At 40.4% G+C, this 27850-nt stretch overlaps 2 protein-coding genes across 13 annotated transcripts in view; one reads left to right on the top strand and one right to left on the bottom strand.

Annotated features, from left to right (window-relative positions):
- Hnmt (histamine N-methyltransferase) overlaps positions 1-20135 on the bottom strand; it is a 60331-nt gene extending 40196 nt beyond the window's left edge. The window contains exons 1-3 of one of the 2 annotated variants that reach the window (XM_076569335.1): positions 19989-20135; positions 18610-18703; positions 11231-11286 (exon numbers count right to left, since the gene is read on the bottom strand). The gene's annotated coding sequence lies outside the window, so the exon portion shown is untranslated. Of the gene's footprint in view, positions 1-11230; positions 11287-18609 lie in introns of both variants that reach the window. The other variant, XM_076569334.1, reaches the window with a different exon arrangement.
- Positions 19536-27261, top strand: LOC102903215 (sperm motility kinase X-like). 11 transcript variants are annotated; one of them, XM_076569325.1, is made up of 8 exons: positions 19539-19694; positions 22221-24241; positions 24760-24849; positions 25231-25416; positions 25881-25946; positions 26304-26501; positions 26601-26705; positions 27100-27261. In XM_076569325.1, the coding sequence occupies exons 2-3, from the start codon at positions 22254-22256 to the stop codon at positions 24791-24793; spliced, it is 2022 nt and encodes a 673-aa protein (XP_076425440.1). In that variant the 5' UTR covers positions 19539-19694; positions 22221-22253; the 3' UTR covers positions 24794-24849; positions 25231-25416; positions 25881-25946; positions 26304-26501; positions 26601-26705; positions 27100-27261. The 11 variants fall into 11 exon arrangements, with proteins under 11 accessions (XP_076425445.1, XP_076425444.1, XP_076425440.1 ...); XM_076569328.1 differs by having other exon boundaries at positions 25167-25416; XM_076569326.1 differs by having other exon boundaries at positions 25060-25416.
- The last annotated feature ends 589 nt before the right edge of the window (positions 27262-27850 follow it).

Genomic DNA, 27850 nt, shown 5'->3' with positions numbered 1-27850 from the left:
GTGTGGCTCCGGCCAGCCATGCTGCAGCACCTGTTGTCTTTGGCAGTGATCCCACTGTGCTGGCATCTCCAGAATTGGAGGTTCTCCACCATGACGGAAACTGTACTTTCTCTGATAACCTCTCCTGGCATCTCTTCAGCTACTCTAGGCTAGTCATGTGGTGCTAGTCATGTGGTGCTGAGGCTCAGATTCTCTCAATGACCCCTTTATTCCTGAAGTTTCCACTATAGCTGAATGTGCACCTCGGGCAATGGCTCCATGTCTCTCACAGTGCTAAACTTTAGCTGCTCTCCATGACCCTTTTAATCCTGCAGTTTCTGTGGCACTAAAACTAGTACCACGTAAGGGATTCTAACACATTACCTAGTCAATTGCCAACTTGAGACACAGCCTTGGCTTCCTCTAAAACACACCTCTGTGTGCTAACCCTGAGAAAACACCTCCAGTAAGCTATACCTCAAGGATGCTTATCTTATCTTCATCACAGCTGATATCTCCAGCTAAGAAGCATCAATTATCCCAGTAAAGCAAACATTTCACTTCAGTAGTACTTGTTTCTAGTTTATCAAAACTGATTCTTCAGCCGCAGTTCATCAGAAGCCACTGATCCTTAATACAAAATATCTCACTTGTCAACACAAGAACCATAGCTCTCAAATTAAAGGGAATAAGAGATATTTAATTCTGAAGACATTTTGAGTGGCTCAAATTTTAAGTTACCTCAAATTCCATGTTCCAACATGGAAGCAGTTTCATGAGAACATAACAATAGAACAGGATGGTCAAGCTGGAACAGAGACAGAGTGGGAGAGCAATGAAAGAGATACCATGACAGAGGGAGACATCTGAGTGCTAGGGAAGTTCCCAGAAATTCACAAGGATGATCCCACCTTAGACTGCTAGCAATAGTGGAGAAGGTGCCTGAACTGGCTTACCCTAGTAATCAGATTGGTGAATACCCTGTCATCATAGAGCCTTCATCTAGTAACTGATGGAAGCAGATGCAGAGATCCACAGCCAAACACCAGGGCAAACTCCAGGAGTCCAGTCAAAGAGAGAGAAGAAGGATTCTATGAGCAAGGGGCATCAAGATCATAATGGGGAAAACGTACAGAGACAACCAAACCAAACTAGTGGGAACTCATGAAATTTAGACCAACACCTGTGGAGCCTGAATGAGACTGAACTAGGCCCTCTGCAAAATAAGCAAGACAGTTTTGTAGCTTGATCTGCTTAAGGGGCCCCTAGCAATAGGATCAGGATCCATCCCTTGTGCATGAGCTGGCTCTTTGGAGCCCACTACTTATGGTGGAACACCTAGCATAGGCTTGAGGCAGGGGGAAGGGCTTGGACCTGCCTCTATTGAATGTACCAGGCTCTGCTGACTCCCTGTGGGAGGCTTTACTTTCTTGTAGGAGGGAATGGGAGGTGGGTTGGGAGAGGGGAGGCTAGAGGGGCAGGAGGGAAGAGTAGATCTGTGATTGGTATGTAAAATGAATAAAAAATTTCTTTAATAAAAAAAGATATTCACAAATCAAAGCAAATTTAAAATGCATTGGTGGGTACATCTGAAAGGAGGGTACAGTGAGATGCAAGAAACATTTCTGAAGGTCCCAGATGTTATCTGATGATATTCCATTCTTAGCTTTTGGGTTGGTAGAAGCTAGTGGTCTGCTAAGGATAGAGATTCTAAAAAGTTTTTTGTTTAATAAGTCATAAGATGCTAGTTCTGACACAGAGGTGAGCAAAGAATTGCTGTTATGGAGAGCTAGATCTAGCCCAAAATAAGGTAACTAGCCTTTTGGACCTGTAACAATCCAAACTGTCTACAATACTGAAATTCTAATCGACCAATCAGTCTCTGCAGACCCAGCTTCTTTCCAGGAGGTTTTATTCACACTCAAATAGCCCAGTCTTTTAGGGACTCCCCCTGAAATTTCATAAGCCAGACTTTCATGATTTGCATTGCCCTCAATATTCTTGTCTTCTAAGCTCCCACAATAGTTCATTAAGCTTTTGAAAACACATTGGCTTGTCTAATCCGAAGTTCCAAACTCCTCTCACAAGCCTCATGAAAGCAACAAAATCAGGTCTGTTGTAGCAATATTCCACAAACCTACTTAGCAAGGGAAAAGCCTAAAAAGGCAAAGTGGGGTACCACTTGATCCTTATCTGGAGCTACCATCAGATGTAATGGTTTGAGATCTTCTAATACTCCCTTGGCAGTCTTTTTCAGGTAGGTTGCATCTGGGTGTGGCAGGAGAAGATCATCCATATAATGGATCAAAAGAACAACCCTGGAGACATTGACCAAAGCTTGAGAAACATAACTGGCAAATAGTGGGGCTATTCTCCATTCCTGGGGGCAAAACAGTCCACTGATATCTCTTAGCTAGTTTATGCATATTAGATCTCCCATACAGTAAAGGCAAGATCATCTCGATCCTGTGGCACCAGGGGAATTTGAAAAAAGCAGTTCTTAACATCTAAAACTAAAATGTAATAAGATGGAGGAATAGCGCTAGGGTAGGGGAGGCCTGGCTGTGTGGACCTCATTTTTTCCATTTGACCATTAACTACATGAAGATCCTGCAGGAGGCAGTAGTATCCCAATCTCTTGAGGATAACAAATATGGGGGTATTATATTTACTTGTGGATGGTTCTATGCATCCCATCTTTAGCTATTCTGCAACTAATTCCTTTAGAATTGACAGCTTGGGTTCAATTATAGACCACTGTTCCACCCATACTTCTTGATTCAAGAGCCACATCTGTGGAATGGGTCTGTGGGGCTCAATTGTGGTGGATCTCATGGGGGCGATGGCCCTTATAATTGGGGGTGTGGGTCTTTTGCAGGGTCGAAGACCACAAAACCCACCTTTTCATGGACCTCGATGTCATTAAAAAAGGCCCTGTCATCTGTAGTTAGGACAATACAATATCCATGCTTAGTAGAAAGGCCTAGTAAATGCCACTTAAAACATTTAACTGCTTTTTTATTAATTATTTTTTTCATTTATTTTACATTCCTACCACAATTTCCCCTCCCTCATCTTCTGCTATCCCTCACCCCCATGTCCCCTCTGCAGCCCCAATTCACTCCTCCTCTGTTTCTGTTCAGAAAGGGGCAGGTCTCCCATGGGTGTCAACAAAGCATGGCACATCAAGGTGAGGTAGGACTAAGCTCCTCCTTTTGTATTAAGGCTTTGCTAGGCAACCCAGCATGGGGAACAGGTTCCAAAAAGCCATCTCAAGCATTAGGGACAGACCCTGATCCCACTGTTAGAGTCCCACAAATAGACCAGGCTACAAAACTGTCACACATATGTAGAGGTCCTAGGTTGGTCCCATGCCAGCTCCCTAGCTTTCTGTCCAAAGTCAGTGTGCTCCTACGAACCCAGATTAGTTGTTTCTGTAGGTTCTCTTATGATGACTTTGACTGCCCTGGCTCATACAATCTTGGCTCAGTGCTTGGCTGTGGATCTCCGCATTTGTTTCCATCAGTAACTGGATGAATGCTCTCTGATGACAATTAGGGTAGTCACCAATCTGATTATAGGAGATGGCCAGTTTAGGCACCCTCTTCACTATTGCTAGGAGTCTTAGCTGGGGTCATCCTTGTAGATTTATGGGAGTTTCTCTAGCACCAGGTTTCTCCCTAAGCCAAAAATGCACACCGCCCCCCCATCAAGACATCTCTTTCATTACATCTCACCTCCATCCTGCCCTCAACCCATCCAGCACAATCCATCATGTTCCCATCCCCTCATTTTCCACACCTATGCTTCCAGATTACCTAGGAGATCTCTTCTATTTCCCCTTACATGAATTTCTCCTTACATAAACTCTCTGGGGGCTGTGGAGAGCTTATCATCATTCTTTATTTTATAACCAATATCCACTTATGAGTGAATATATACCAAGTTTGTCTTTCTGGGTCTGGGTTACCTCACTAAGGATGATTTTTTCCTAGTTCCATTCATTTGCTTGCAGATTTCATGATATCATTCCTTTTTATATCTGAGTAGTACTCCATTGTATAAATGTACCATATTTTCTTTATCCATTCTTTAGTTGAGGGGCATCTAGGTTACTTCCAGGTTCTGACTACTGTGATTAACACTGTTATGAACATAGCTGAGTGAGTGTCCTTGTGGTATGACTGAGTATCTTTTGGGTATATGTCCAAGATTGGTATAGCTGGGTCTTGAGGTAGATTGATTCCCAATTTTCTGAGAAATCCCCATATTGATTTCAAAAGTGACTGGCTGTACAAGTTTGCACACCCACCAGCAGTGGAGGAGTGTTCCCCTTATTCCAGACCCTCTCCAACATAAGCTATCATTAGTGCTTTTGATCTTATCCATTCTGACTGGTATAAGATAGTATCTCAGAGTCATTTTAATTTGCATGTCCCTGATGGTTAAGGATATTGTAAGTGTATCTTGGTCATTTGAGATTCTTTTGTTGAGAATTCTCTGTTTAGATGAGAACCCTATTTTTAAATTGGATTATTAGGTATTTTGACATTTAGTTTCATGAGTTCTTTATATATTTTGGAGATCAGCCCTCTGTGAAATGTCTGGTTGCTAAGATCTTTTTCCATTATGTAGACTGCTGTTTGTTCTCTTGACAGTATCCTTTGCCTTACAGAAGCTCTTCAGTTTAATAGGGCCCCGTGTATTAATTGTTGATCTCAGTGTCTGTGCTACTTGTCTCCTATTCAGGAAGCTGTCTCCTGTGCCAGTGTATCCAAGGCTACTTCCCACTTTCTCTTCTGTCAGGTTCAGTGTAACTGGATTGATGTTGAAGTCTTTGATCCACTTGAACTTGAGTTTTGTACATGATGATAGATATGGATCTATTTACATTCTTCTACATGTAGATATCCAGTTATGCCAGCATCATTTGTTGAAGATGCTTTCTTTTATCCATTATATAATTTTGGTTTCTTTGTCAAAAAAATCCGTTATAGGTGTGTGGATTTATGTCACAGTCTTTGATTCAATTACATTGATCCACCTGTCTGTTTTTATGCCAATACCATACTGTTTTTATTACTATAGCTCTATAGTAGAACTTGAAATCAGGGATGGCGATACTTCTGGAAGTTTCTTTATTGTGCAGGATTGTTTTACCTATGCTGTGTTTTGTTTTTTCATATGAAGTTGAGTATTATTTTTCTCCAGTCTGTGAAGAATTGTGTTGGAATTTTGATGGGGATTGCATTGAATCTGTAGATTGCCATTTTTACTATGTTAAACCTACAGATCCATGAGCATGAGAGATCTTTCCATCTTCTGATATCTTCTCCAATTTCTTTCTTCAAAGACTTAAGTTATTGTCATACATGTATTCCACTAGTGTGGTTAGAGTTCCCAAAGATATTTTTTATTGTTTGTGTCTATTGAACAGGGTGTTGTTTCCCTGATTTCTTTCTCAGCCTGTTTATCATTTGTATATAGGAGGGATACTGTACTGTTTTGCTTTTTTTTTTTTTTAGTTAATATTGTATCCAATCACATCACTGAAGGTGTGTAACAGCTGTAGAAGCTCCCTGGTAGGATTTCTGGGGGTCACTTTTGTATACTATCATATCATCTGGAAATAGCAAAAGTCTGATTTCTTCCTTTCCAATTCATATCCCTTGTTCTACTTTTGTCCTACTGCCCTAGCTAGAACTTCAAATACTATACTGAATAGATATGAAGAGAATGGACAGCCTTTTCTTAATTTTAGTATAATTGCTTTGAGTTTTCCTCTATTTAATTTGATATTGGAAGTCAAGTTGCTGTATATTGCTTCTGTTGTGTTTAGGTATGTTTCTTGTATCACTGATCTCTCTGAAACCTTTATCATGAAGGGGTGTTAGATTTTGTCAAAGGCTTTTTCATCATCTAATGAGATGATCATGTGGTGTTTTTTTTTCCTTCAGTTTGTTTATATGGTGGATTATATTGACAGATTTTGTATGTTGAACCATCCCTGCATCTCTGGGATGAAGCCTGCCTGATCATTGCGGGGTCAACTTTTCTGTGTGTTCTTGGATTCTGTTTGTCAGTGTCTTATTGAGCATTTTTGCACCAATGTTCATAAGGGAAATTGGCCTATAATTCTCTTTATTTGTTGAGTCTTTGTATGGCTTGGGTATCAGGGCAATTATAAACTCATAAAAAGAATTTGGCAATGTTTCTATTGTGTGGAACAATTTTAGAAGTATTGGAATTAGTTCTTCTTTGAAAGTCTGGTGGAATTCTACACTGAAAACATCTGGTCCTGGGATTTTTTGGTTGGGAGATTTTAAATGACTGCTTCTATATCCTTAGGGGTTATAGGTCTACTTAAATTGTCTATTTTGTCTTGATTTAATTTTGGTATGTCGTACCTATCAAAAAATTGTCCATTTCTTTTAGATTTTCCAATTTTGTGGAGTACAGGTTTTTGAAGTATGACCTAATGATTCTCTGGATTTCCTTGGTGCCTGTTATTATGTCCTCCTTTTCATTTCTGACTTTGTTAATTTGGATGTTCTCTCTCTGCCTTTTAGTTACTTTTAATAAGGGTTTGTCTATCTTGTTGATTTTCTCAAAGAACCAACTCTTTGTTTGATTTTTTGGTATTGTTCCTATTTTATTAATTTCATCCCTGAGTTTGATTATTTCCTGCCATCTACTCCTCCTGGGTGAGTTTGCTTCTTTTTGTTCTAGTGTTTCAAGTGTGCAGTTAAGTTGCTAGTGTGAAGATTTTCCAAATTCTCTATGTAGGCACTTGGTGCTATGAACTTTCCTCTTAGCGCTGCTTTCATAGTATCCCATAAGTTTGGGTATGATGTGGATTAACTTCCATTGAATTCTAAGAAGTCTTTAATTTCTTTTTTTTTTATTTCTTCCTTGACCCAGTGGTGATTCAATTGAGAGATGTTTTGTTTCCATGAGTTTGTAGTCTTTCTGAAGTTTGTGTGTTGTTGAACTCTAACTTTTACCCATGGTGGTCTGATAGGATACCTGTGGTTATTCCAACTTTTTTTTAATCTGCTGAGATTTGTTTTGTGACCGAGTATGTGGTCAGTTTTAGAGAATATCCCATGAAGTTCTCAAGAGATATATTCTTTTGTGTTTGGGCGAAATGTTCTATAGATGTCTGTTAAATCCATTTGAGTCACAACATCTGTTAGTTCCCTTATTTCTCTGTGTAGGTTGTGTCTGGATGACCTGTCCATTGGTGAGAGTGGGATGTTGAAGTCTCCCACTATTAATGTGTGGGGTTTAACACCTGATTTAAGCTTTAGTAATGTTTCTTTTATAATTGTGGGTGTCCTTGTATTTGGGGCACAGATACTCAGAACTGAGAATTCATCTTGATGGACTTTTCCTTTGATGAATATGGAATGTCTTTCTCCATCTCTTGATTAATTTTAGTTTGAAATCTATTTCGCTGGATATTAGGATAGCTATACCAGCTTAATTCTTAAGTCCGTTTGATTGGGAAACCTTTTCCCAACCCTTTACTCTGAGGTAATGATATAGAAACCCAGTGAAATAAAAACTTCATAACTTTATGAAGACAAGCCTCATGAGGTCTCCTAATAATAGAGGATACTTTCTTAATTAGTGATTGTTGGGAGAGGGCCCAGTCCATCTTGGGAGGTGCCATCCCTAGGCTGTTGGTGCTAGGTTCTATAAGAAAGCCGGTTGAGTATAGCAATAATGAGCAAGCCAGTAAGCAGCACCCCTCCACAGAGTCTATATCCCATCCTGCCTCTAGGTCCCTGCCCTGTTTGAGTTCCTGCCCTGGCTTTCTTCAATTGTGGACTACACTATGGAAGTGTAAGCCAAAGAAACCCTTTCCTTTATAATTTGCATTTGGTCATGGTGTTTCATTGCAGCAATAGAAACCATAAGACAGCCAGATAAACGAAACTGAAGAATTTTTCTCAGTGAGTGCCTTGCAAGAAATAGTAAAATAAGTTATTTTGAAAGAAATAAAATTAAATATGTCAAAATGGATTTGTATTTTTTAAGAAAAGAATGTTTTGATATAGTAAGTAAAATGACATATTTTCATTTTTTGGTGTTCATTTATATAGCTGACAATATTCAAACAACAGAAAAAGTGCAACAGATAACTATTTTAAAATATGATATATATTCTAAAAGATGATGGAAAATAGAATCAAATATGACGTTAAAGCCAAAGAAAGTGGAGAAAGAGTGAGGCATAATAAAAAAAAAGAAACAGTAACAGCAAATGGGAGAAAAGTTGCCATAACAAAGCACTCCTCACCCAAAGCACTCCTCACTCAAAGCATGTAGAGCAGGGTTTTTTGTATCTTTAGTCCCAGGAGTCAAAATTAAAAATGACCAAATATGCAGAAATAGAAGACTGGGCAATAAATTGTTGAAGAATAATGAATAGATACTATTTAGTAGTTATGTAAATAAAGCACTAAATTGTGCAAGACCACAGTCCAATCACAAACATTCCTCCATCAAAAAGGCATCAGAAACTTCATATACTAGCGTTAATTTACATGAAAGTTTAAAGCTCTTAATACTGACTTGTACTGTGTAAAAACTGTAAGTTCTGTCCATAGGCAATTGTCTAGAAAGTAATACATTATTTCTGTGAAATATCACTGTATGTTGATAGGAGAGCACCCATATTTTAATATTTACAGAACAGAATTTAAGGTCTGTGAAATTTACTTATATAAATTCTCTTTAAGGAAGAAAGCACAAGAAGACAGACATTGACTTCTCTTACAGGTTGGACAAATTTCATTTATGTTATTGGCTCACTGGGTCATGGGATCGACCTATTTATTTCAGGAGATTCTTAATAAAGTAATAAAACCAAATACTAAATAAAAATTAGTAGTCTCTTTTTTATAGCTTTCCCTTGTGTTGTTTGTTTATTTTGTGTTTATTTGAAATTTTCTACTGACAATTTTTTTAACTTTACTCAAAATGAATTCAATACTTTGAAGAAAACATGATGTTTTTACACCACAACACTCTGCTCACCAGTGCTCATATATTTAAATTACTTTTGGAGGTACACATACCGTTAGTAATATCAAATTCAGAAAATTATGTAGAAATAGGGGAGGCTTTTTGAAAAGAATTCTAGACACTAACATAAGAAAGACAGAACTGGTCCCAACAAGAGGCATGCTATTCTAAAAAAAAAAAAAAAAAAAAAAAAAAAAAAAAAAAAAAAGATATACAGTGTTGCTTTGGTGTTAAATTCAGGACATTGGTTTTAAATTTTAACAAGCTTAGCATTTTTACTATCATATAAATGAAGCTAAGGTGTAATTTGAAATTCCTGTGACATTGTGACCTGATTAGATGATAAGTATAAGACTTTTGTTAAAGAATTTCAGAGCAAGTGGACAGCAAACAAAAAACTATTAATTTATTCTAATTTCTCTCTGTGTTGGCAATAGCTTAACAACAATTATTATCAGGTCAGATCATATTCACTTTTCATGTTCTGAAGAATGTATAATGTAATCCTTAAATTAATTGAGGAGATAAAATCAGATCAAAGTTAAAATGAAATTTTGTCTGTGCAAATCTGTAATATTTATGAGTCAGTTTCTCTAAGCATTGCTTGGCTGGGGTAGAAGTCAGCCATGTAAGCATCATTCAGATTGTGTCTCCATGGTGATACTATCATCAAAGACCTGAGAAGAAAGCAAATTTGATATGTCATGTGTTTGCCCTGTTCTCACCATTGTAAAATCATTGTTCCCCTTTAGCGAATTTGAAGGAGAATGATGTAATAATTGTATTTTATTGCTGTGAAATAACAAATGCAGGTCACTACTTTGTAGAAAAGGATTTAGATACCAGTGAATTATATATCAGAGTGAAGGATCATGCAAAAATTTCTACATGTGCTGAAGTAAAACATCTAATGAAAGATGGAAGCTGGGTCACAGGGATAGACTAGCTCACTGGTCAGCTGAACATGAGTATATTTACATGAACTAGGAGCTAAGTTTTCCTCAATACAAAAAAAGCATAGAATTTTCTTCCATAAAAAGAGGAGGAGCCCTGTGGTGATGGTGCATGCCTTAATCCCAGCACTCTGCAGGCAGAGGAAGGTGGATCTCTGTGAGTTTGAGGCAAGCCTGGTCTACAAAGTGAGTTCCACAGAGAAACTCTGTCTCAAAAATAAATAAATAAATAAATAAATAAATAAATAAATAAATAAATAAATAAATAAATAAAAGAAAAGAAAAAGAGGACACACAGACCGTAATAAACTATTGCATAATATGAAAACAATATCCCATTTAATTTTCAACCAAGTAGTCAGCTTTAAAAACACACATTAAATAGTGTCAAAATGTCTGCAAATTATTTGCAATTTCCTGTCACCAATTATTCTAATAAAAACTGACTATAGTTTAGTACTCTCCAGAAAAATAATGATTTCACATAACTGTTAAACTCCATTGGGTCCGCTTTACTGTTTCACAGCTCTTCCATGGAAAAATACACAGATTAACACAGTTACATGTGAGCCTTCACCAAGTCCCCTTGATTCTGCTCTTTACTTATTGTTATGATACTGCCACTCATCCAAAATAAAAGACAAAAGTCAGAGGTGGGACAGTTAGGGCTTGAGTTGGTTTTTTCTTCCTGCTTTCCTCATCTTCAAAGCTGCCCACACCTCCAATCCTCTTGGACACTCTAATCCAATCAGCATTGGAAACCCTGAGTCCAGCTAACCAGACCAATGGGACTGAACACTGTAGCCCTTGCATTTGGCTGCCTATAAGTACATGAGGCTTATGAATTACACACTTCCCCTCTATAGAATGGAAAAGTTCTACAAGTATCAGACAGATAATGGGGATTTACAGAGAAATTTCTGAAGATGCCAACAACAATAATGAAATAAGAAGATACTAAGCCTTGGATAATTCAGATGCTGGAATGCAATTATCCCCACTCCATATTTGTCATATCTATTTTGGTTATATATTTGAAGTAAATGAAATAAGATAACTATACTTTGAAACAGAAATATTTTTAGACATGATTCCTGTCTCTTTGAAACATAGCTCTAATGGCTGCACACATAGACTGTCTCAGTGTCCTTGCAGATATAAAAGTAGTAGGCTATGACCTTAAATTCAGCTCAGTAGAGGCTAGCCCTGATTTCTCACAATATTATTTTTAATTATTAAGTGTATTATTAATTCTTGGGACTCACGTGTTATTTTCTGAGGTGAAACATTCATGTCTTTTATCTTCACTTTCTCTTCATCCCTTAGAAGAAAGAAAATAAATGTATTAATGATAGACTTTGAGATGCATGAGAGATGCAATTAATGTTCAGTGTGAGTTACTGTAAAATACTAAATTGTTGATTACTGTCCCTTTCTTCAAAGTAAGACAATTCAAGGCATTTCTGCTTAAGAAATAAAATACAAGGCTGGGTCATATATCAGTAGCACAGCATTTGTCTTGTATGTACAAAGTCCTAACTTTGATCTACATCAGAAAAAGAAAAAAATAAAATTAACAAAAATACATTTTTTGAGTTAGCATTTTCTAAAGAGCTGTTAAAAGCAAGGCAGAGATGTCTAGGAAAGCAATAGTATTAATGATCTCTGATTGAAGAAGTAAGAAGGACAGGGAAGAGAAAGACAGCCCCAACAGAAACAATAACAACAAAATGAGCACTTCATGAAAATGGGAAGTGGTCTTATATATGAGGAACCTTGAGATATAATTTAAATATTGATCACATGTTTCGAAAATTAATTTTCTTAATAAATCATATTACTTCACTACCTAACAAGGATCTCTTTATTTATAGCAACTTAAAATAGAAACATTGTGTTCTTGTAGAATTAGATTAAATTTATTCACTTTGTATGAGTGTAAATTTTCCAAGAATTTACTGAAAAGTTATCTAAAGTACAATTTAGTGGAAAAGTTTCTCTAATTTGAAGAGGTTTAAGAAATTTCTTTTGAGCCAGGCTTGACTTGCTGCCATGATGCAGTGGACACTCTGCAGAAGGATTATCCTCCTGAGCATCATTATGACCAATACAAAGGACTCTGCTGGTGCTCTCCTTCTCAAACACTGCTACTATAATCTTTGGAAACTTTTATACCCTCTTTAGTTTGTTCCTAATATTGCAATACAATCAATGAAACAAATTTATTTTTTAAGTTTCCATGGAGTTTTATTTTAATTAATTGGTTAATTAATTAACTTAAAGTATAATTATGGGTGTGCTACTAGGGATTAAACCCAGGGCCACACAGTCGGTAAATACTCTACTACTGAACTATATATCCTCAGTCCTGTGTGGAATTTGATTTCTTTTTAAATAACAAAATAAAATAAGATAAAATGTAACACATGAGGGTAGGATAAAACAAACAGAAAGAAAAGTGCTTAAGGGAATGCATAAGAATCAGAGACCCATTATGTATGGCATATTCAGGAACCTCATAAAAACAATAAGCAGGAAGCCATAATATATACACAAAAGACCTGTGGCATAAAAAGAGAGAAGAAAAATACATAAATTCATTAAAATTAAAAAAATAATAAGATAATTACAAAAAAGAACAAAGAAAATCCATGACATGACATAATGACACAAGGAACTTCCAAAGATGCCATTGAGTTTGTTTTCTGTTGGCCATCTATTTCTGGGGATGCAGCCTACCCTTAAGAGTACTTTGTTTCTCCAGTGAAACTCCCTTGGAGAAAACTAAATTTTCATTTGAAAGAGTTTATCATTTGGAGATACCCTCTGAGTTAGGAATGGGGACTTGTGTCCATTTCTCCTTTCAACTCTAGAACCCCATCTGATACAGATCTATTTGGGACTGTGGATGCTGTCTCGATCTCCATGAGTTCATATTTACTTTAATTATTTTGTTTTTAGGATGCCCTCTGCACCCAATGAATTTTATACTCTTTCTGCCTCTTCTTCAGAGGAGTTCCCTGAAATCTGATGAGAAGGATCTGATGAAGGCTTCCCTTTTAGGGATGAGGGTTTCAAGATCTCCTTTCTCTACATAATGCTTGGGTGTGGGTCTCTGTATTTGTTCTCATCAGCTACAGAAGGAAGCTTCCCTAATGATGACTGAGCAAGGCACTGATATATAAGTATAGCAGAATGTCATTAGGAATCAATTTATAGCTACGTTTTTATTATTTAGAGAAGTAGTATTTGGTTTTACCCTAGGTTCTTGGGCAATCTTGTCTTTGGTTCTCGGCCATCTAAGCAGTGTTGGATACAGTTTCCATCTAGTGGAGGAGGCCTTAAGTCAAATCAGATATTGGTTGGTTACTTGACAAGCTTTGCCCCACAATCACCCTAGCATATCTTGCAGGTAGGACATTAGTAAGTCAAAGGTTTTGTGGTTGTGTTAGTTGTTTCATTTCTCCTTAGTACCGTGGAGAGTATCTTTCTCTACCCAAGACTCCTTCACATAGGGGTTGAGGTTCTATGTATGTTGACTCCTCCATGGTCAGTGAGTTGTGTAGGTGGTATCTTCAGCAATGTGGTCTTGCCATAAATTTGTGGAGAGCAACCTGTAGTCTTGGCAACAGCCTTGGTTGTTTGGAGATTCTTTTATTTTTATTTTTATTTTTTATTTTTATAATTTTTTTATTTAAAAAAAGATTTCCTTTCCTTTTACATACCAACTCATTCCCTTCCTTCCTATTCCCCCCCTCCCCCAACCTACCTCCATCCCACCCCCATCCCCTCCTCATAGAGAGTAAGGCCTCCCTTGGGTAGTCAACACAGGCTGTTACACCATGTTGGGGCTAGACCTAGCCCCTCCCTCCTTCATCAAGGCTGAGTAAAGCAGTGTACCATAGGAAATGAGGTCTAAAAAGCCAGCTTGTATACCTGGGGTAAGTCTTGATCTCATTGCCGGGGACAAACAAACAAATCCACATCAAGCCATGCAACTTTCACCCACATTCAAAGGGCCTAGTTCACTCCCATGCAGGCTCCCAAGCTCTCAGTCCAGAGTCCATGAGCTCCCATTAGCTTGGTTCAGCTATTTCTGTGGTTTTTTTCCCATCATGATTCTGATCTTATGATCTTTCCTCTTTCTCTTCAACTGAACTCCAGGATCTTGGCCAAGTAATTGGCTGTGGGTCTCTGTATCTGTTTCCATCAGTCATTGGATAACGAGGACTATGGGGGTCCAGCCCCTCGATAGTCCCCTCCCAGGGTCCGCGGAAGGCTCTATCAACCAGCAGAGAATCTTTAGGGTCGGTAAATCAGTCTACGCACTCAGAGTTCTTTGATCCATTCGCTTTAATTCCTCTGGCATAACATCCTTTATACACAGCTTCAGTTCTGTTCTCATGTCTAGCTCCTTTCTTGCCTGATTTCTCTCTATATTTATCTACTGTCCCCTCTATGTTCTATCTTAATTCCTTCATCTAGTTCTGTCCCTTCTAGGTTCTCATCTATCTAGTTCTTTCCCCTATCAGCTCCTCTCCTGTCTCCTTCTCTCTCATCTGGCTCTTCCTCATCTTGTTCTTCCCCATCTGGCTCTTCCTCATCTTCCATCTCGTTACTCTAGTCCTCTCTTTTAGCTCTTCAATCTAGTTCTTCCCCATCTCAGCTTGTTCCTCTCAAGTTCTTACCCATCTCGTTCTTCCATTCTCTTCTCTCTTCCCCGGCCTGTCCTCTGCTTTACAGTTATATATCTCCCCAAAAGCACAATCCTCCCCTCCACCCAGGACACTCAGCCTGAACTTCCTCAGGCAGTGATTGTCCACTATCAGGATCAAATGGAGGGTTGATAAGAATTACAAAGAAGGGCACTAGTTGTTAATTACCATTTGTGACCCAAAGGGGAAGTGACTAATGAATTAACTAAAGGCTAAATATGGTTAACACCTAAGAAGAGGGATCTTACGTGCACAACTATAACCTTAAATGTGTTTGGTAAACGATGTTAAAAATCTATAAGTTGCTAGGTCAATGGGAGAAAATAAAACTGTCTTCTTTTTTCCTGTGGCTCCTATCTGTCCAAGCTGTCTGCCGTTTTTCTGCAGGGTGGGGGAAAGTGTGCTCAGTCTCTAGGCAACCTGTGTACAGCTAGATGCCTCTGGTGATACAGGGAGGTTTGAACTGGGAGTTCTGGCTGAGCATAGCTGTTAGCACAGAAGTTTATCTAAATATTCCTAGAAGTGGTTAGGTAAGTAGTTAGAGGTCTATAAAGTTAGTAGGGCTGTAAGAAAGGAGGGCCTAAGCTAAATTGTGTAAAACTATTACTTAGTGTCCACCTGGCCTAGGCGGCGTCCTCTAGTGAATTTACTGTAAGTCAGGAGACTTGTACGTGGGCTGCTATCACTTGTTAGTCCTTGGAAGTTGGGCGCCCCCCTGGGTGGTGTCTCCTTGTGGAATTTAAGTCAGGAGACTTTCAGGTGGGCTGTTATCATTGTTAGTCTTTGGCAGTTGGGCGTCCACCTGGGTGGTGTTTCCTGTAGTCCTTGAAAGTGGCTAAGGGAGATAACTGGTTCCAGAGAAAGCCTTTCCTGAGGCTGTTCTCCAAATACCTGGAATGTGTATGTCCAGAGAGTGATCAGTCTACACTGTTAGTCCTTCTTAGGGGAAAGTCAATTGGGAAAACTATGAAGGCACACATGATTTTCATAACAGAATACAGCTGATATATAACAAGCCAAGTAACACCAAAAACTCCTTGAGATTTGGCTTCCTCTGGAGGAATTCCCTAATCCCTCCAGGTAGTGACTTTGCCATAACCAGCTGAGTTCTTATGATATATTTCTGCGGCCCGCAAGAATTGGATATAGGTTCTATGATGACAATTAGGGTAGACACTAATCTGAGTGTAGGGGAAGGCTAGTTCAAGAACCCTCTCCAACACTGCTATGAGTCTTAGCTGGGGACGATCTTGTGAGTCCCTAGACTTTTCCCCAGCTGCAGATTTCTCCCCATCCCCTTAATGGTACACTCTGTCTAGATATCTCTTTCATTGCTCTCCCTCCCTGTCTCTCCCCCATGTTCCCACCTCCCATCCCCTCTAATCCCCTCCCCTCTATTTCCTTCCTCTCAGTTTGCCCAGCAGATCTTAACACTTACCCCTTCCTGGGGTGATTCACATATGTCCCTCTTATTATCCTCCTCTTTACCTAGCTTCTCTGCATTTGTGGATTGTAGCCCCGTTATCATTTCCTTTGCTTCTAACATTCACTTATGAGTGAGTACATACTGTGTTTATCTTTCTAGGTCTGGGTTACCTCACTCAGGATGATTTTTTCTAGTTCTATCTATTTGCCTACAAATTTCATGATGACATTGCTTTTTTCCACTGCATAATACTCCATTGAATAAGTGTACCACATTTTCTCTATCCATTCTCCTGTGAAAGGATATCCAGGTTGCTTCCGGGTTCTGGCTATTACAAATAATGCTGCAATGAACATAGTTGAGCAAATGTCCTTGTGGCATAGTTGAGCAACTTTTGTGTATGTGCCCAGGAGTGTTATTTTTGGGTCTTGAGGTAGGTGGATTCCGAGTTTTCTGAGATACCGCCATACTGATTTCCAGAGTGGCTGTACAAGATTGCATTCCCACCAGCAGTGGAGGAGTGTTCCCCTTTATCCACATCTTCTCCAACATAAGCTGTCCTCTGTATTTTTTATCTTAGCCATTCTGACAGGCATAAGATGGTATCTCAGAGTCGTTTTAAATTGCATTTCCCTGATGGATAAGGATGTTGAACATTTCCTTAAATGTCTTTTAGCCATTTGAGATTCTTCTGCTGAGAATTCTCTTCAGCTCTGTAGCTCATTTTTTAATTGGATTATTTGATATTTTGCTGTCTAGTTTCTTGAGTTCTTTATATATTTTAGAAATCAGCCCTCTATTTGACATGGGGTTGGTAAAGATCTTTTCCCATTCTGTAGGCTGCCTTTTTATCTTGTTGACAGTGTCCTTCACCTTACAGAAGCTTGTCAGTTCCAAGAGGTCCCATTTATTAATTGTTGCTCTCAGCGTCTGTGCTATACTGATGTTATATTTAGAAAGTAGTCTCCTGTGCCAATGCATTCAAGGCTACTTCCCACTTTCTCTTCCATGAGATTCAAGTGTAACTGGATTTATGTTGAGGTCTTTGATCCATTTGGACTTGAGTTTTGTGCATGGTGATAGATATGGATCTATTTGCATTCTTCTACAAGTAGATATCCAGTTATGCCAGCACCATTTGTTGAAGATGCTTTCTTTTTTCTATTGTATAACTTTGGCTTCTTTGTCAAAAATCAGGTGTTTGTAGGTGTGTGGGTTAATGTCAATGTCTTCAATTGGATTCCATTGATCAATGTGTCTTTTTTATGCCAATACCAAGCTGTTTTTATTATTATAAATCTATAGTAGAGCTTGAAGTCAGGAATGGTGATGCCTCCGAAAGTTCCTTTATTGTATAAGATTGTTTTGGCTATCCTGGGATTTTTGTTTTTCCATATGAAGTTGAGTATTGTTCTTTCAAGGTCTGTGAAGAATTGCATTGGGATTTTGATGGGGATTGCACTAAATCTGTAGATTGCTTTTGGTAAGATTGCCATTTTTACTATGTTGATCCCACATATCCATGAACATGGGAAATCTGTCCATTTTTTTTTGATATCTTCTTCAATTTCTTTTTTCAAAGATTTAAAGTTCTTTTCATACAGGTCTTTCACTTGTTTGCTTAGAGTTACCCCAAGATATTTTATGCTATTTGTGGCTATTGTAAAGGGTGATGTTTCACTGATTTCTTTCTCAGCCCATTTATCATTTGTATATAGGAGGGCTATTGATTTTTTTAGTTAATCTTATATCCTGCCACATTACTGAAGGTGTTTATCAGCTGTAGGAGTTCCCTGGTGGAATATTTGGGGTCATTTATGTAGACTATCATATCATCTGCAAAAACGAGAGTTTGATTTCTTCTTTCCAAATTGTATCCCCTCGATCTCCTTTTGTTGTCTTATTGCTCTAGCTAGAACTTGAAGTGCTGTATTGAATAGGTATGGAGAGAGTGGGCAGCCTTGCTTTAGGTCCCTCTATGCAATATTTTCCCCCTTTTGTGGCTTCCTTTGCTCAGCATTTTACCCACATTGACATAAATGGAAGGATCTGATACTGTTTGTGATACCTTAACAGGCAGTTAGAATCTAACTCAACAGCCCCTGGTGCCTCACCCTGAATGGTCAGTTTCAGAAAAGGAAGTGAATGGTTTTATAAAACATAGTGATCTGTCCTCTTATCTATTCAAATAAGAGGCCACACAAATGGCCCAAGAGACAAGGCCAGATAATATTTCTTAATGGCGGGAAAAATGGACCCCATTCACTGTAATGCAAGGGACTTTCTCAGAATTCACCTGCTATGTGTCTGCCTAAAGTGCCTATTATTTATTAAAACTTTCATATCAATCTGGCCAGACCAATATTTAACCCTGCTCTTCAGGCTCTTTCATCTCAACATGACAACTTTAATAACAGGCAGGTCCTCAGACCTTACATGAGGAATTTCTACCTTGTCTTTGAGATCCTGCTTGATGTCTGTCAGGAGAACTGCAATGACTCACCTCAGGCACATCACGTCTAGTGGTGACCAGCTCTAGTTTGTGGGGTATCATGTTGGAACATGTGTCCCTCCAAATCCATGTTGGATCTTCATTCCTAAAGCAATGATAATATTGATACTGGGGCCTTTGGAGGCATCAACCCAGGAGGTTCACCATCATGAAGGATGTGTTGCCTATAGAACAGGGCCTGAAAGAGAGTACAGTCCTTCCCAGGACCATGTGAGAACATACAAACTGCCAGGTCAGAACAAGAGAGCAGCCCTCATATACCCCAAAATACACCTCATGTACCCCAAATATCTGAATCTTAACTTATCTACTATGAATGTAAATATGTTGAGGTCTGTAACAGCCAGCTGTTATCACAGCATGTTTGATCTTACTTGCAAAGGTCACTGGAACATCCGCTGGGTTCACTTTCTTACTGATAGATATCAGAGTCTACACCCAATAAAACACAGAGCTTTAGGGGGCCATGTTTTCATTGTTACCATTTCTGCTGTTACTACTGTTAAAGTGGAGCCAGTTCTGCCTAGGTTTTTCTTGTGAAATGTCCCATGTAGACATTTTTGTGTTTGAACTTGTGCTCTCCAGCAGGTGATTGTCTTGGGAAGTTGGGGCCTAGCTTTAGGGAGGGGGTCTAGCTCCAGGAAGTAGTTTGTTAGCCTGGTGTTGGAGGTGGGGTGACCACAAGTACAGTGTAAGCAGCCACGTGCTAACACCAACTATTCCTGCCACCATGCTTTCCCTGTTCTCACAAAGTGTGAGCAGAAAGGAACCCTTCCTTATGTTACTTTCTGTGGGGCACTTGGTAGCAGTGACTGCAGAGTAGCTAACACAGTCCTTTGACAGGAGTGTGCCCATCCCTCATTGGTCCATGTCTTGCTCTGACCTCACAAGGAGCCACTGTGAGGAATGACTGACACCTGTGCATATAACACACTGCCTAGGGCTGGGTTTTGTCCTTCTAGTACAGAGAGCTGTTGGGTGGTGATCTGTGGGACTTGGACGTGGATGAAAGTTTTGGACCTGGATATTGGTGAAGTTTTGGACTCGGATACTGGTGACTTGTTGTACTTGACAGAGTGAGTTTTTCTCTCACTTTGCTGGTTGTGCTTTGGGGGTATTGGTTTTAGTTTTTCATTTTATTTTTTGTAATTTATGTTTCTGGTTTTAGAAGTTAATTTTTACATATTTTAAATTTTCTTTGTTAACAATCTTCCATTTTTCTTTTTCTAACTACTCATTTTCTTTCTCTTTTTAATTTTTAAAGATTTTGTTAGTAAAAACAAGCATAAAAAGTAAAAAATATTCACTGTAACATTTCTGTATCTGCACATAATGTACTTTGATAATATTCACCTACTCTATATACTTACCTCCTCTTTCTCCTTCACATCTCTAATATTCCCTTTTACTATCCGGTCCCCTCCTCAACTTGAGATCCAAGACTTGAAAACAAATGTCATTGTGGGACGGGCTTGTTATACACTTGTTAACACTATGGTTTCCAGGTCCATGCATTTTTCCCCTGAAAAATGACAATTTCACTCTTTTCGGCTAAGTATATGATTCTTGCCCTTCTGTTTCTGCACATTGCTAATCAGTTGGCATATGTTGCAGCCCTTACATGACTGGGTGAACCCATCTTCATCATGAAGTATGGTCCTTTTAAGGGCTGTTGAAGTTTGTGTAAAATATTAAGTACTCTAAGGACTGTTGCATCTGTGGTTCACCAAGGACATTAATTATACCTTTCTCTTGTTACTGTATCCACCTGGTTTTAGTACTTGAGTAATACAGGCTCCTAGGATGAATCTGGAAGCATCCTTCCCTTTTCATTTCATACAATCATCTGAGAAGCATTGGTATCTTGGTGATATTTTGTCTAACAAAGCTTTCCTGAAGATCATTAAGACAAAAAAAGCCAGCCACTAGAGAGACTTCTTAACTCTAGCCATCCTCAGACTGAAAGTGTGCAATATCCTGTCTCCAGGAATCCTCAGACTGAATGCAGTGAGCTCCTGTCTCCTCCCACCTCTCTCTGCCCAGCCATTTCCCTTCCTGTCTCCACCTTTCTAGTAGTGGGATTAAAGGTGTGAGTCATCACCCCTTGGCTCTGTCTTTCTTTTAAAAGGGATCAATCTCATATAGCTCAGAATGGCCTTGAACTCAAAGAAATCCATCTGCCTCTGCCTCCCGAGTACTGGGATTAAATGTGTGAGCCTTCAACACCTGGCCTCTGTGGGTAACTAGTGGCTTAGCTCCACACTCTGATCTTCAGGCAAGCTTTATTTGTTAGATCACAAACAAAACATCACCACAGGTGTGAATTCTTCTTTAAAGGTCTGATAGAAATCACCAATGAGTTTGTCTGTCCCTGGACTTTTTTGTTTGTTAAGAGATTATTTTAAATTACTATTTCAATTTTGTTGCTTTTCTTTCTGTTTTAAATTAGTTCTTTGAGAATTTCATACAATATATTTTGGTCATGTTTATCTCTTCCTCCAATTCCTCCTAGATCTTCTATACTCCCTTTCCTACCACCCATATTTGTGTCTTTTTGTTTTGTTTTTCACCATCAAGTACAGTTTCTGTTGTCCTTATACTCTTGGATATATGGCCTTCCACTAGAGAGTTGGAAGTCTGGTAGGCTGGTCCCACCTACCAGAGGCCACACCCTTAAAATGTGTTCTTCCTCTCCTGGAATCTATCATTTGTCAATAGCTCATCAGGAATGTGACTTCTTGTCCTACCTACCCTCTTCATGGAGAGATTTTTGTCTGGAGTGAGCTGCTTAAGCAGGTCACAATGCTGTAAACTCAGATAAGCAACTGCCCTGCTTTGTCCAGAAAACAGTTTGTATTGTCATTCACTGCCTCTGACTCTGACAGTCTTTCAATTTAGGTGTTTTATATCTTCTTAGTTGAGTTTTGGTAGCTAATGTGAGTGTAGACGTTTATTCTAGATTTTTCCAATTCGCTGGAACATTTAAAAAACATTCCCGCCGGGCGTTGGTGGCGCACGCCTTTAATCCCAGCACTCGGGAGGCAGAGGCAGGCGGATCTTTGTGAGTTCGAGGCCAGCCTGGGCTACCAAGTGAGTTCCAGGAAAGGCGCAAAGCTACACAGAGAAACCCTGTCTCGAAAAACCAAAAAAAAAAAAAAACATTCCCTAGTGATTGTCTAGATGTCTGGATTTCAGTTGTATCTCTGGTAACACCATGTTATTTTGTCTCCCATAGTATTAACTTGTATCTTAAATTTTTCTATTAGTTTCTTATTTTATCTCTAATATTATTAATTTGTATCTTAAATTTTCCTATTCGTTATTTTGGTTAAGATTTTATCAGTTATATTTATTCTTAAAATAATCAAGTCTTTGTTACATTGGTCTTCATATTATTTTAGTTTCCATTTCACCAATTTCTGCTTTGGACTTGAGCATTTCTTCTATTTCTTTGGGTTTTGGCTTGTTCTTGTTTTCCTATGACCTTGACATGCATCATTAGGTTATTTTGGACATCCGTCATATTTTTAACTGCAAGAATTTATAGCTATAAATGTTTCTCCTAGACCCACTTTTGATTAATTTTTATCTTGCATCACTAGTTGGTGTTGGTACAAGCATTTATATCAACAAAGATGAGGAAGTGGGAAATGGCTCAAGGCAAAGTCCTACAGTACAACTCCTTTGATGAAGAGGCTTTAACACAGCACTATAAAATCCTAAAGACCCTTGGCCGAGGAGCATTCGGAGAAGTAAAATTGGCTAGCCATCTACTCACCCAGACAAGGGTAGCAGTAAAAGTTCTTCCAAAAGGCACAAAGAATAGCTTCATCAAATCAGAAATTGAAATAATGAAATCTCTAGACCATCCCAATATCATTAAACTTTTACACATAATTGACACCACAAAAAACATTTACATGGTTATGGAACATGCCACAGGGGGAGAGCTGATGGGCAGGATTGTGGAGTTTGGCTACCTACAGGAAGAGGAATCCCGTAAGGTATTTAAACAGATGGTGTGTGCCCTCCAGTATTGTCACAGGAAAGGGATTGCTCACAGGGATCTAAAGCCTGAAAATATTTTAGTGGATGGCAAAGGCAATATAAAACTCAGTGATTTTGGGCTGGGCACCAAGCTTACCATGGGGCAGAAGCTAGCATATTTCTGTGGGACCCTTCCTTATTGCGCCCCAGAACTCTTTGAAGGTGGAGGCTACGATGGCCGAGCAATCGACATCTGGAGTTTGGGGGTTGTACTCTACTTTATGTCAACAGGGTGCCTCCCTTTCAAGGGAACTACCTTTGGAATACTAAAGGACAAAATCTTGTCAGGGAAGTACTCTCTTGAATTCAAGTTGTCGCCAGAACTTTGGGATGTTATTGCTAAGTTGTTAACTGTAAATCCTGGACAAAGACCAAAAATAGGTGACGTTGTGGGCTTTCAATGGCTAAAGCATGGCAATGAAGGTTCTCCCAGTCCCTTTAGAGAGAACGATGAGGACAGCTACCCAGACCCCACTGTGATGGTCATCATGGGCGTCATGGGTTATAAGCAAGGAGAGATAATGGAAGCTTTACAGGAGAAGAAGTATGATCAGGTGATGGCCACCTACTTGATTCTTAGGCAGCAGTCACCCTGGGAAGACGACATTATAAAAGATCTTCAGCCCAAGCAGTCTTCCGGAACCTTGAATGTTACAGGCCTTCCCACAATACCTAAAGTGGCTATAAAGAGGGGATCTAGTGCCCCTATCCTTCCCACTTCTTCCATTTTGCCCACTCTACCTGAGAGTCCTGAGAACGACAAAAAGGGGAGAACGAGGTACAGTATGCCTCCCACCGTGAACTGCCCTAACAAGAAAATAGCCCCAGTTGAAAGAATCTGCCCCCATTGTGTACACGAGGCTAACTTCATGAATAGCACTTGGGGGGATACAGGGAGCACTATTAACACCTCCAATGAAATATGTACCAGAGTGTCTTCAGCACTGGAAACTTACTCCAACAAGTTATCCCTGAATGTGTCCAAAGCTGGCCCTAACAAATCAAAGAGCAAGGCATCCTCACAGGAGGCTTTATCTCATCACACCCCAATGGAGGCAGTTCAGTGCAAAGACATCAACATACCAGGTGAAAATATCGCCTCATCTCTCCCACAAACCTCACCTCAGGAGGACCTCAGAGGACAGCCCCACAGCGTAGCTACAGCTAGTCAGAGAGGTGAAAAGACCAGTTCATCTCTCTCACAAACTGCACCTCAGGAGGACCTCACGGGACAGCCCCACAGTGTGGCTACAGCTGGTTCAAAGAACAAAATGACCTCACAAGATAGATCACCCCCATTCTCCAGCAAGGAGGCCCAGGATGAGGGTCCCATTGTACGAGAAAAAGACCTCAGCCCATCCTCCCCAGAAACACCCAAGGGACACCTCAGTGGCCGGAGCCAGACTGCACCCAGAGCTCCCTTTAGAAAGCGGGTTTGGAAGAGCCTACAGAGCAGAATTATAAAAGGCCTGAGAAGTTTGTGTTGCTGCCTACCAATGGAAAAGAGGGAGCACCTAGGCTGCAACAAAATCCTGCCTATGAGCTTAAAGGACCACAGAGGCAGCCAAGGTAACAGGTAGGTGGAGAGGCTCCAATGCACTTACGTATCTAGGCCTCTTAAAAAAAGAAAAAGAAAAAGATGTTCTTTTCTTTAAAGAAAAAATATTTATTTACTATATGTGTGTGGAAGTTAACATGCAGGAGTCAGTTCTGTCTTTATACCATGTGGGTCCTAGGGAATGAATTAAGGTCCCCAGGCTTGGGGTCAAGTACCTTTACTCACTATGCTGTTTCCTGGACTAAATGATATGCTTTTAAATAAACAGATTATAGGAATAGGTGATACTATATTATCACACCAGAAAGCAAATCCCACAGTATCCTTCCTGAGAAACTTGACCTAGATGTAGATAGGCAGCAGAGGATAGTGGCCCGAGGCTGGGCATGGATGAGGAGAAGAGTGGGTGAAGAGAGCAATGGGACAGGCGCTCAGGAGGAATCAGACTGAGGGGCCAGCACTGCACAGGGCCGGTACAGCCAAGCAGAAGACCTGCATATTCTCCTAAGAGGCCCCTCTCTTGTGTCTGTTTCAAGTGCTGTTGGAGGCACTGTGCTCCCTGGAAGCTGAAACCACAGAGTGGAGAGCAGCGTGCTGAAGATGCACATGGTGCAGGAGAGAGCCAGGTAGGAAGTTCAGATGGCTGTGTGCCATGGGAAGCTGTGTTCATATCACAGGCTGAAACTAGGGACAAAGGGTTCCTGTGTCTGTAGATGAAGACTGGGGAGGAGGGGGCATGCCACACCCTTCTCAGATCACCTGGAACCTGAGGACTGAGAAGGGATTCTGGGAGGCAGTTCTCACAGACTCATGATCCTCCTGACTCTCCCTTGCAGGTAGGTTCATGATGGCTGGTGGTGCCACAATTGTGCCAGTAAAGTGAAGCACTCTGTGGGACCAGAAGTCCTTTAAACAAGGATCCACGGAGTGCTGTGGTCATTAGGAAAACAGGCCTCAGAGGACCTTCGGTGAACAGTAAGATCGTCAGTCCAGCTACCTATCTCCAGGTGTACCTGTGAGCCATTAGAAGAGACAGCGGCACTGGAAGCAATGGAGGACCACAGGGGTCCTGACCAGTTTGTATGTGTTAAAGATGAAGATTGCTGACCAGGTTGGAGCCAGAAACAGAGGGATGATTTTGCAGGGAGTGTCCATCTTGTGCTCATTTGGGAAGGTAGAGTGTGTGGGAACAGGTGAGTCCATTAGTTATGGTGCAGCTCTCAGCACCATCCTGAACTCCTAGACAGCTTGCTTCCTGTCCCCACCAGATCCAGACACTGTCACAACTCACCCCAACACTATTATGGGTGAACATGCTTGTTGCTTTGCAACCTGAGTCATATGGATGTATTCTTCTGTACTCTGCATCTGGACAGACAGGGACAGACAGACAGACAGACAGACAGACAGACAGACACACACACACACACACACACACACACACACACACACACACACACACTTCTTCCAATGTACCTCATGCACAGTTGACACTAGTGAAGTTTGCTTGAACGGGAGAGGACTCCCATTCCAAGCAAGGTAATTTCATATTCCATGTGATTTCCCTCCTGGAAATGCCTCAATTTCCTCTAACTCAGCTTGTTCCTATCTCCACCCCCAATGCAATCACTTACCACCCTGCTCTACTGCTTCGCAGGAGCCATGTGAAGCCAGCACATGCCATGGTGCACAATTTGCCCCAGGGCATCCAGTTGTATGCAAGGTAAGGCCCACCAGCTGTGCTTTGAGTGGAAGCAAGGTGAAGTCTGGAGTGTTTGACAGTTGGATTCAGAGATGGAGCTGGTTCCAAGCATGATCGTGAATAGAACCTGTTGATGGAAAAACAATGGCAACCCCTGGCCTGACAGTGAGGGTGTTCCTCTGGGTGGCTCATGGTCTCCTGCCATATTCCTACCTCCTAAGATAACTCAGAGACACCTAAAGAGATTTAAGGGGTCAGATTCACACCCCTCCTTAGGCCCACACTCTAGTACACCCCAAGACCACACTCTACTACACCCCTATTTTCAACAGTATCTCACACAAAGATCCCAGCTGTTTTCTTTCTGACATCCTGTAGGGACATTGCTGTTGCTGAAGCTTCCTGTCCCCAGGCAGCAGGCTGGGAAAGATCTTTGCTGCCTGTGTGTCCCTATGCTGGGGCTACCAAGGAGACTCCTGGGACTACACCCAGCAAGGGACATTTTCACCTGGATGGTGCTTAGAGCAGGAGATGCCACTCAAGCCCTAACACACTGGATGGAAGGGGGACACACAGGTGACGCTCCTCTGCTCAGGCCATGGGGAAGTTGTGTTTGATTACAGGGTGATGTTCAACTAAACATTTTGTGATCTTACCAAAATGCCGTGTTTTCAGGTCTCCTTGATGGAAGAGGCTTCTTCTGATTGACAGAGAAGTTGGGTCAGAGACTCACAAGCAGATGGACTAAAGAGGAACAAGGGGAAATGTCTGCTGATCCAGGTAGCACCCAGGCTCCTGTACTAACCCCTGGTTTAGGGGAAACAGTGTCTGAGGCAGCTCAGAGACTTACCTCACTGAGGGCAATGCCTCTCTGTCCTGGCAGAAGCCATGTGAGAGTGAGGTGCTGCTCAATCCCCTCCATCTGCTGCATGGAGTCAGCTGTTCCCTTGATGACCTAGGTAGGGACACCACTTCTCCATCAGAAATACTGCCTGCTGCAAGGGACAGACCTAGAGAATAATGACAGTAATTTGAGGGCTTTTTATAGTGGGGCCCCTTTTAGAGAGTGACATCAACCAATACCTAGAGAACTGAACCATGAAGACAGTCTCTAAGGAAAGGTCCTAGATAGTGAGAGCTGAGTGACTGATGACTTTATGCATTGTGTATCCAGGTGAAGATCAGCCGTCAAGGATATGCACAGAGAGCTGGGCATAAGATTGCTCTGCAGAAGTGTTACCAAGAAAGACAGGCACTGGACAAAAAGATATATGGCACAAATATCTCTGAATAAAGAGACTTTTCTTGCTACAATAAATTCCTTTGTACATTTGAAGCACATGCTCTGATGTCCTGATTTATATCTATATGGATATTTTGATGGTGGAATTGGTCAGCATGTCTGTCTTCTGAATGTACCATTTCTCTCTGTGGTGAGAGCAGCACTAATTCTCCATGATGTACTTTGGTCTTCATTCTGTGCATTAGATCTCTGCCCTCTTCCTCCTACATACTGCCTAGTCTACAACCTAGAAACATCTCTCCATCCTGCTATTATCACTAATGGAGAATTTTGTTTTTGGCTCCACATATGAAGTATTTCTCTCTTTTAAGGGTAATTTTTCTTGGCATAATGTCCTTCATATTGACTCAAGTTGACCACAAGTCTCAGTATCTCTCTCTCCTTTCTTTTTCTTAGTCAGGGTCTTGCTGTGTAACCTAGGTTGACCTACAACTCCTGATACTCCTGCTCAGAATCCTGGGTACTGGGGTGACAGGTTTGTACCTCCTGAATTATAAGACCTAACTACATTCTTCTTCAACAGACATGTGGAGAGAGGGTAGACACATTGTTAAAGGATTAGGTTTTGATTCATTTTGAAATACTCCCAACTTTCTCTGCAGTTGTCCTATCTCAGCATCAT

Source organism: Peromyscus maniculatus, chromosome 4 (genome assembly GCF_049852395.1).
Source record: "Peromyscus maniculatus bairdii isolate BWxNUB_F1_BW_parent chromosome 4, HU_Pman_BW_mat_3.1, whole genome shotgun sequence".
Classification (NCBI taxonomy): Eukaryota; Metazoa; Chordata; class Mammalia; order Rodentia; family Cricetidae; genus Peromyscus; species Peromyscus maniculatus.
Note: the sequence above shows the minus strand (reverse complement) of the source record. Positions and strands in the feature narration are given on the sequence as shown.

Coding starts and splice junctions, on each gene's coding strand:
- LOC102903215 (XM_076569330.1), top strand. CDS start 22,254: ATGAGGAAGTGGGAAATGGCTCAAGGCAAAGTCCTACAGTACAACTCC. Junction 24,242..24,759: donor AGAGGCAGCCAAGGTAACAG/GTAGGTGGAGAG, acceptor GTCTGTTTCAAG/TGCTGTTGGAGGCACTGTGC.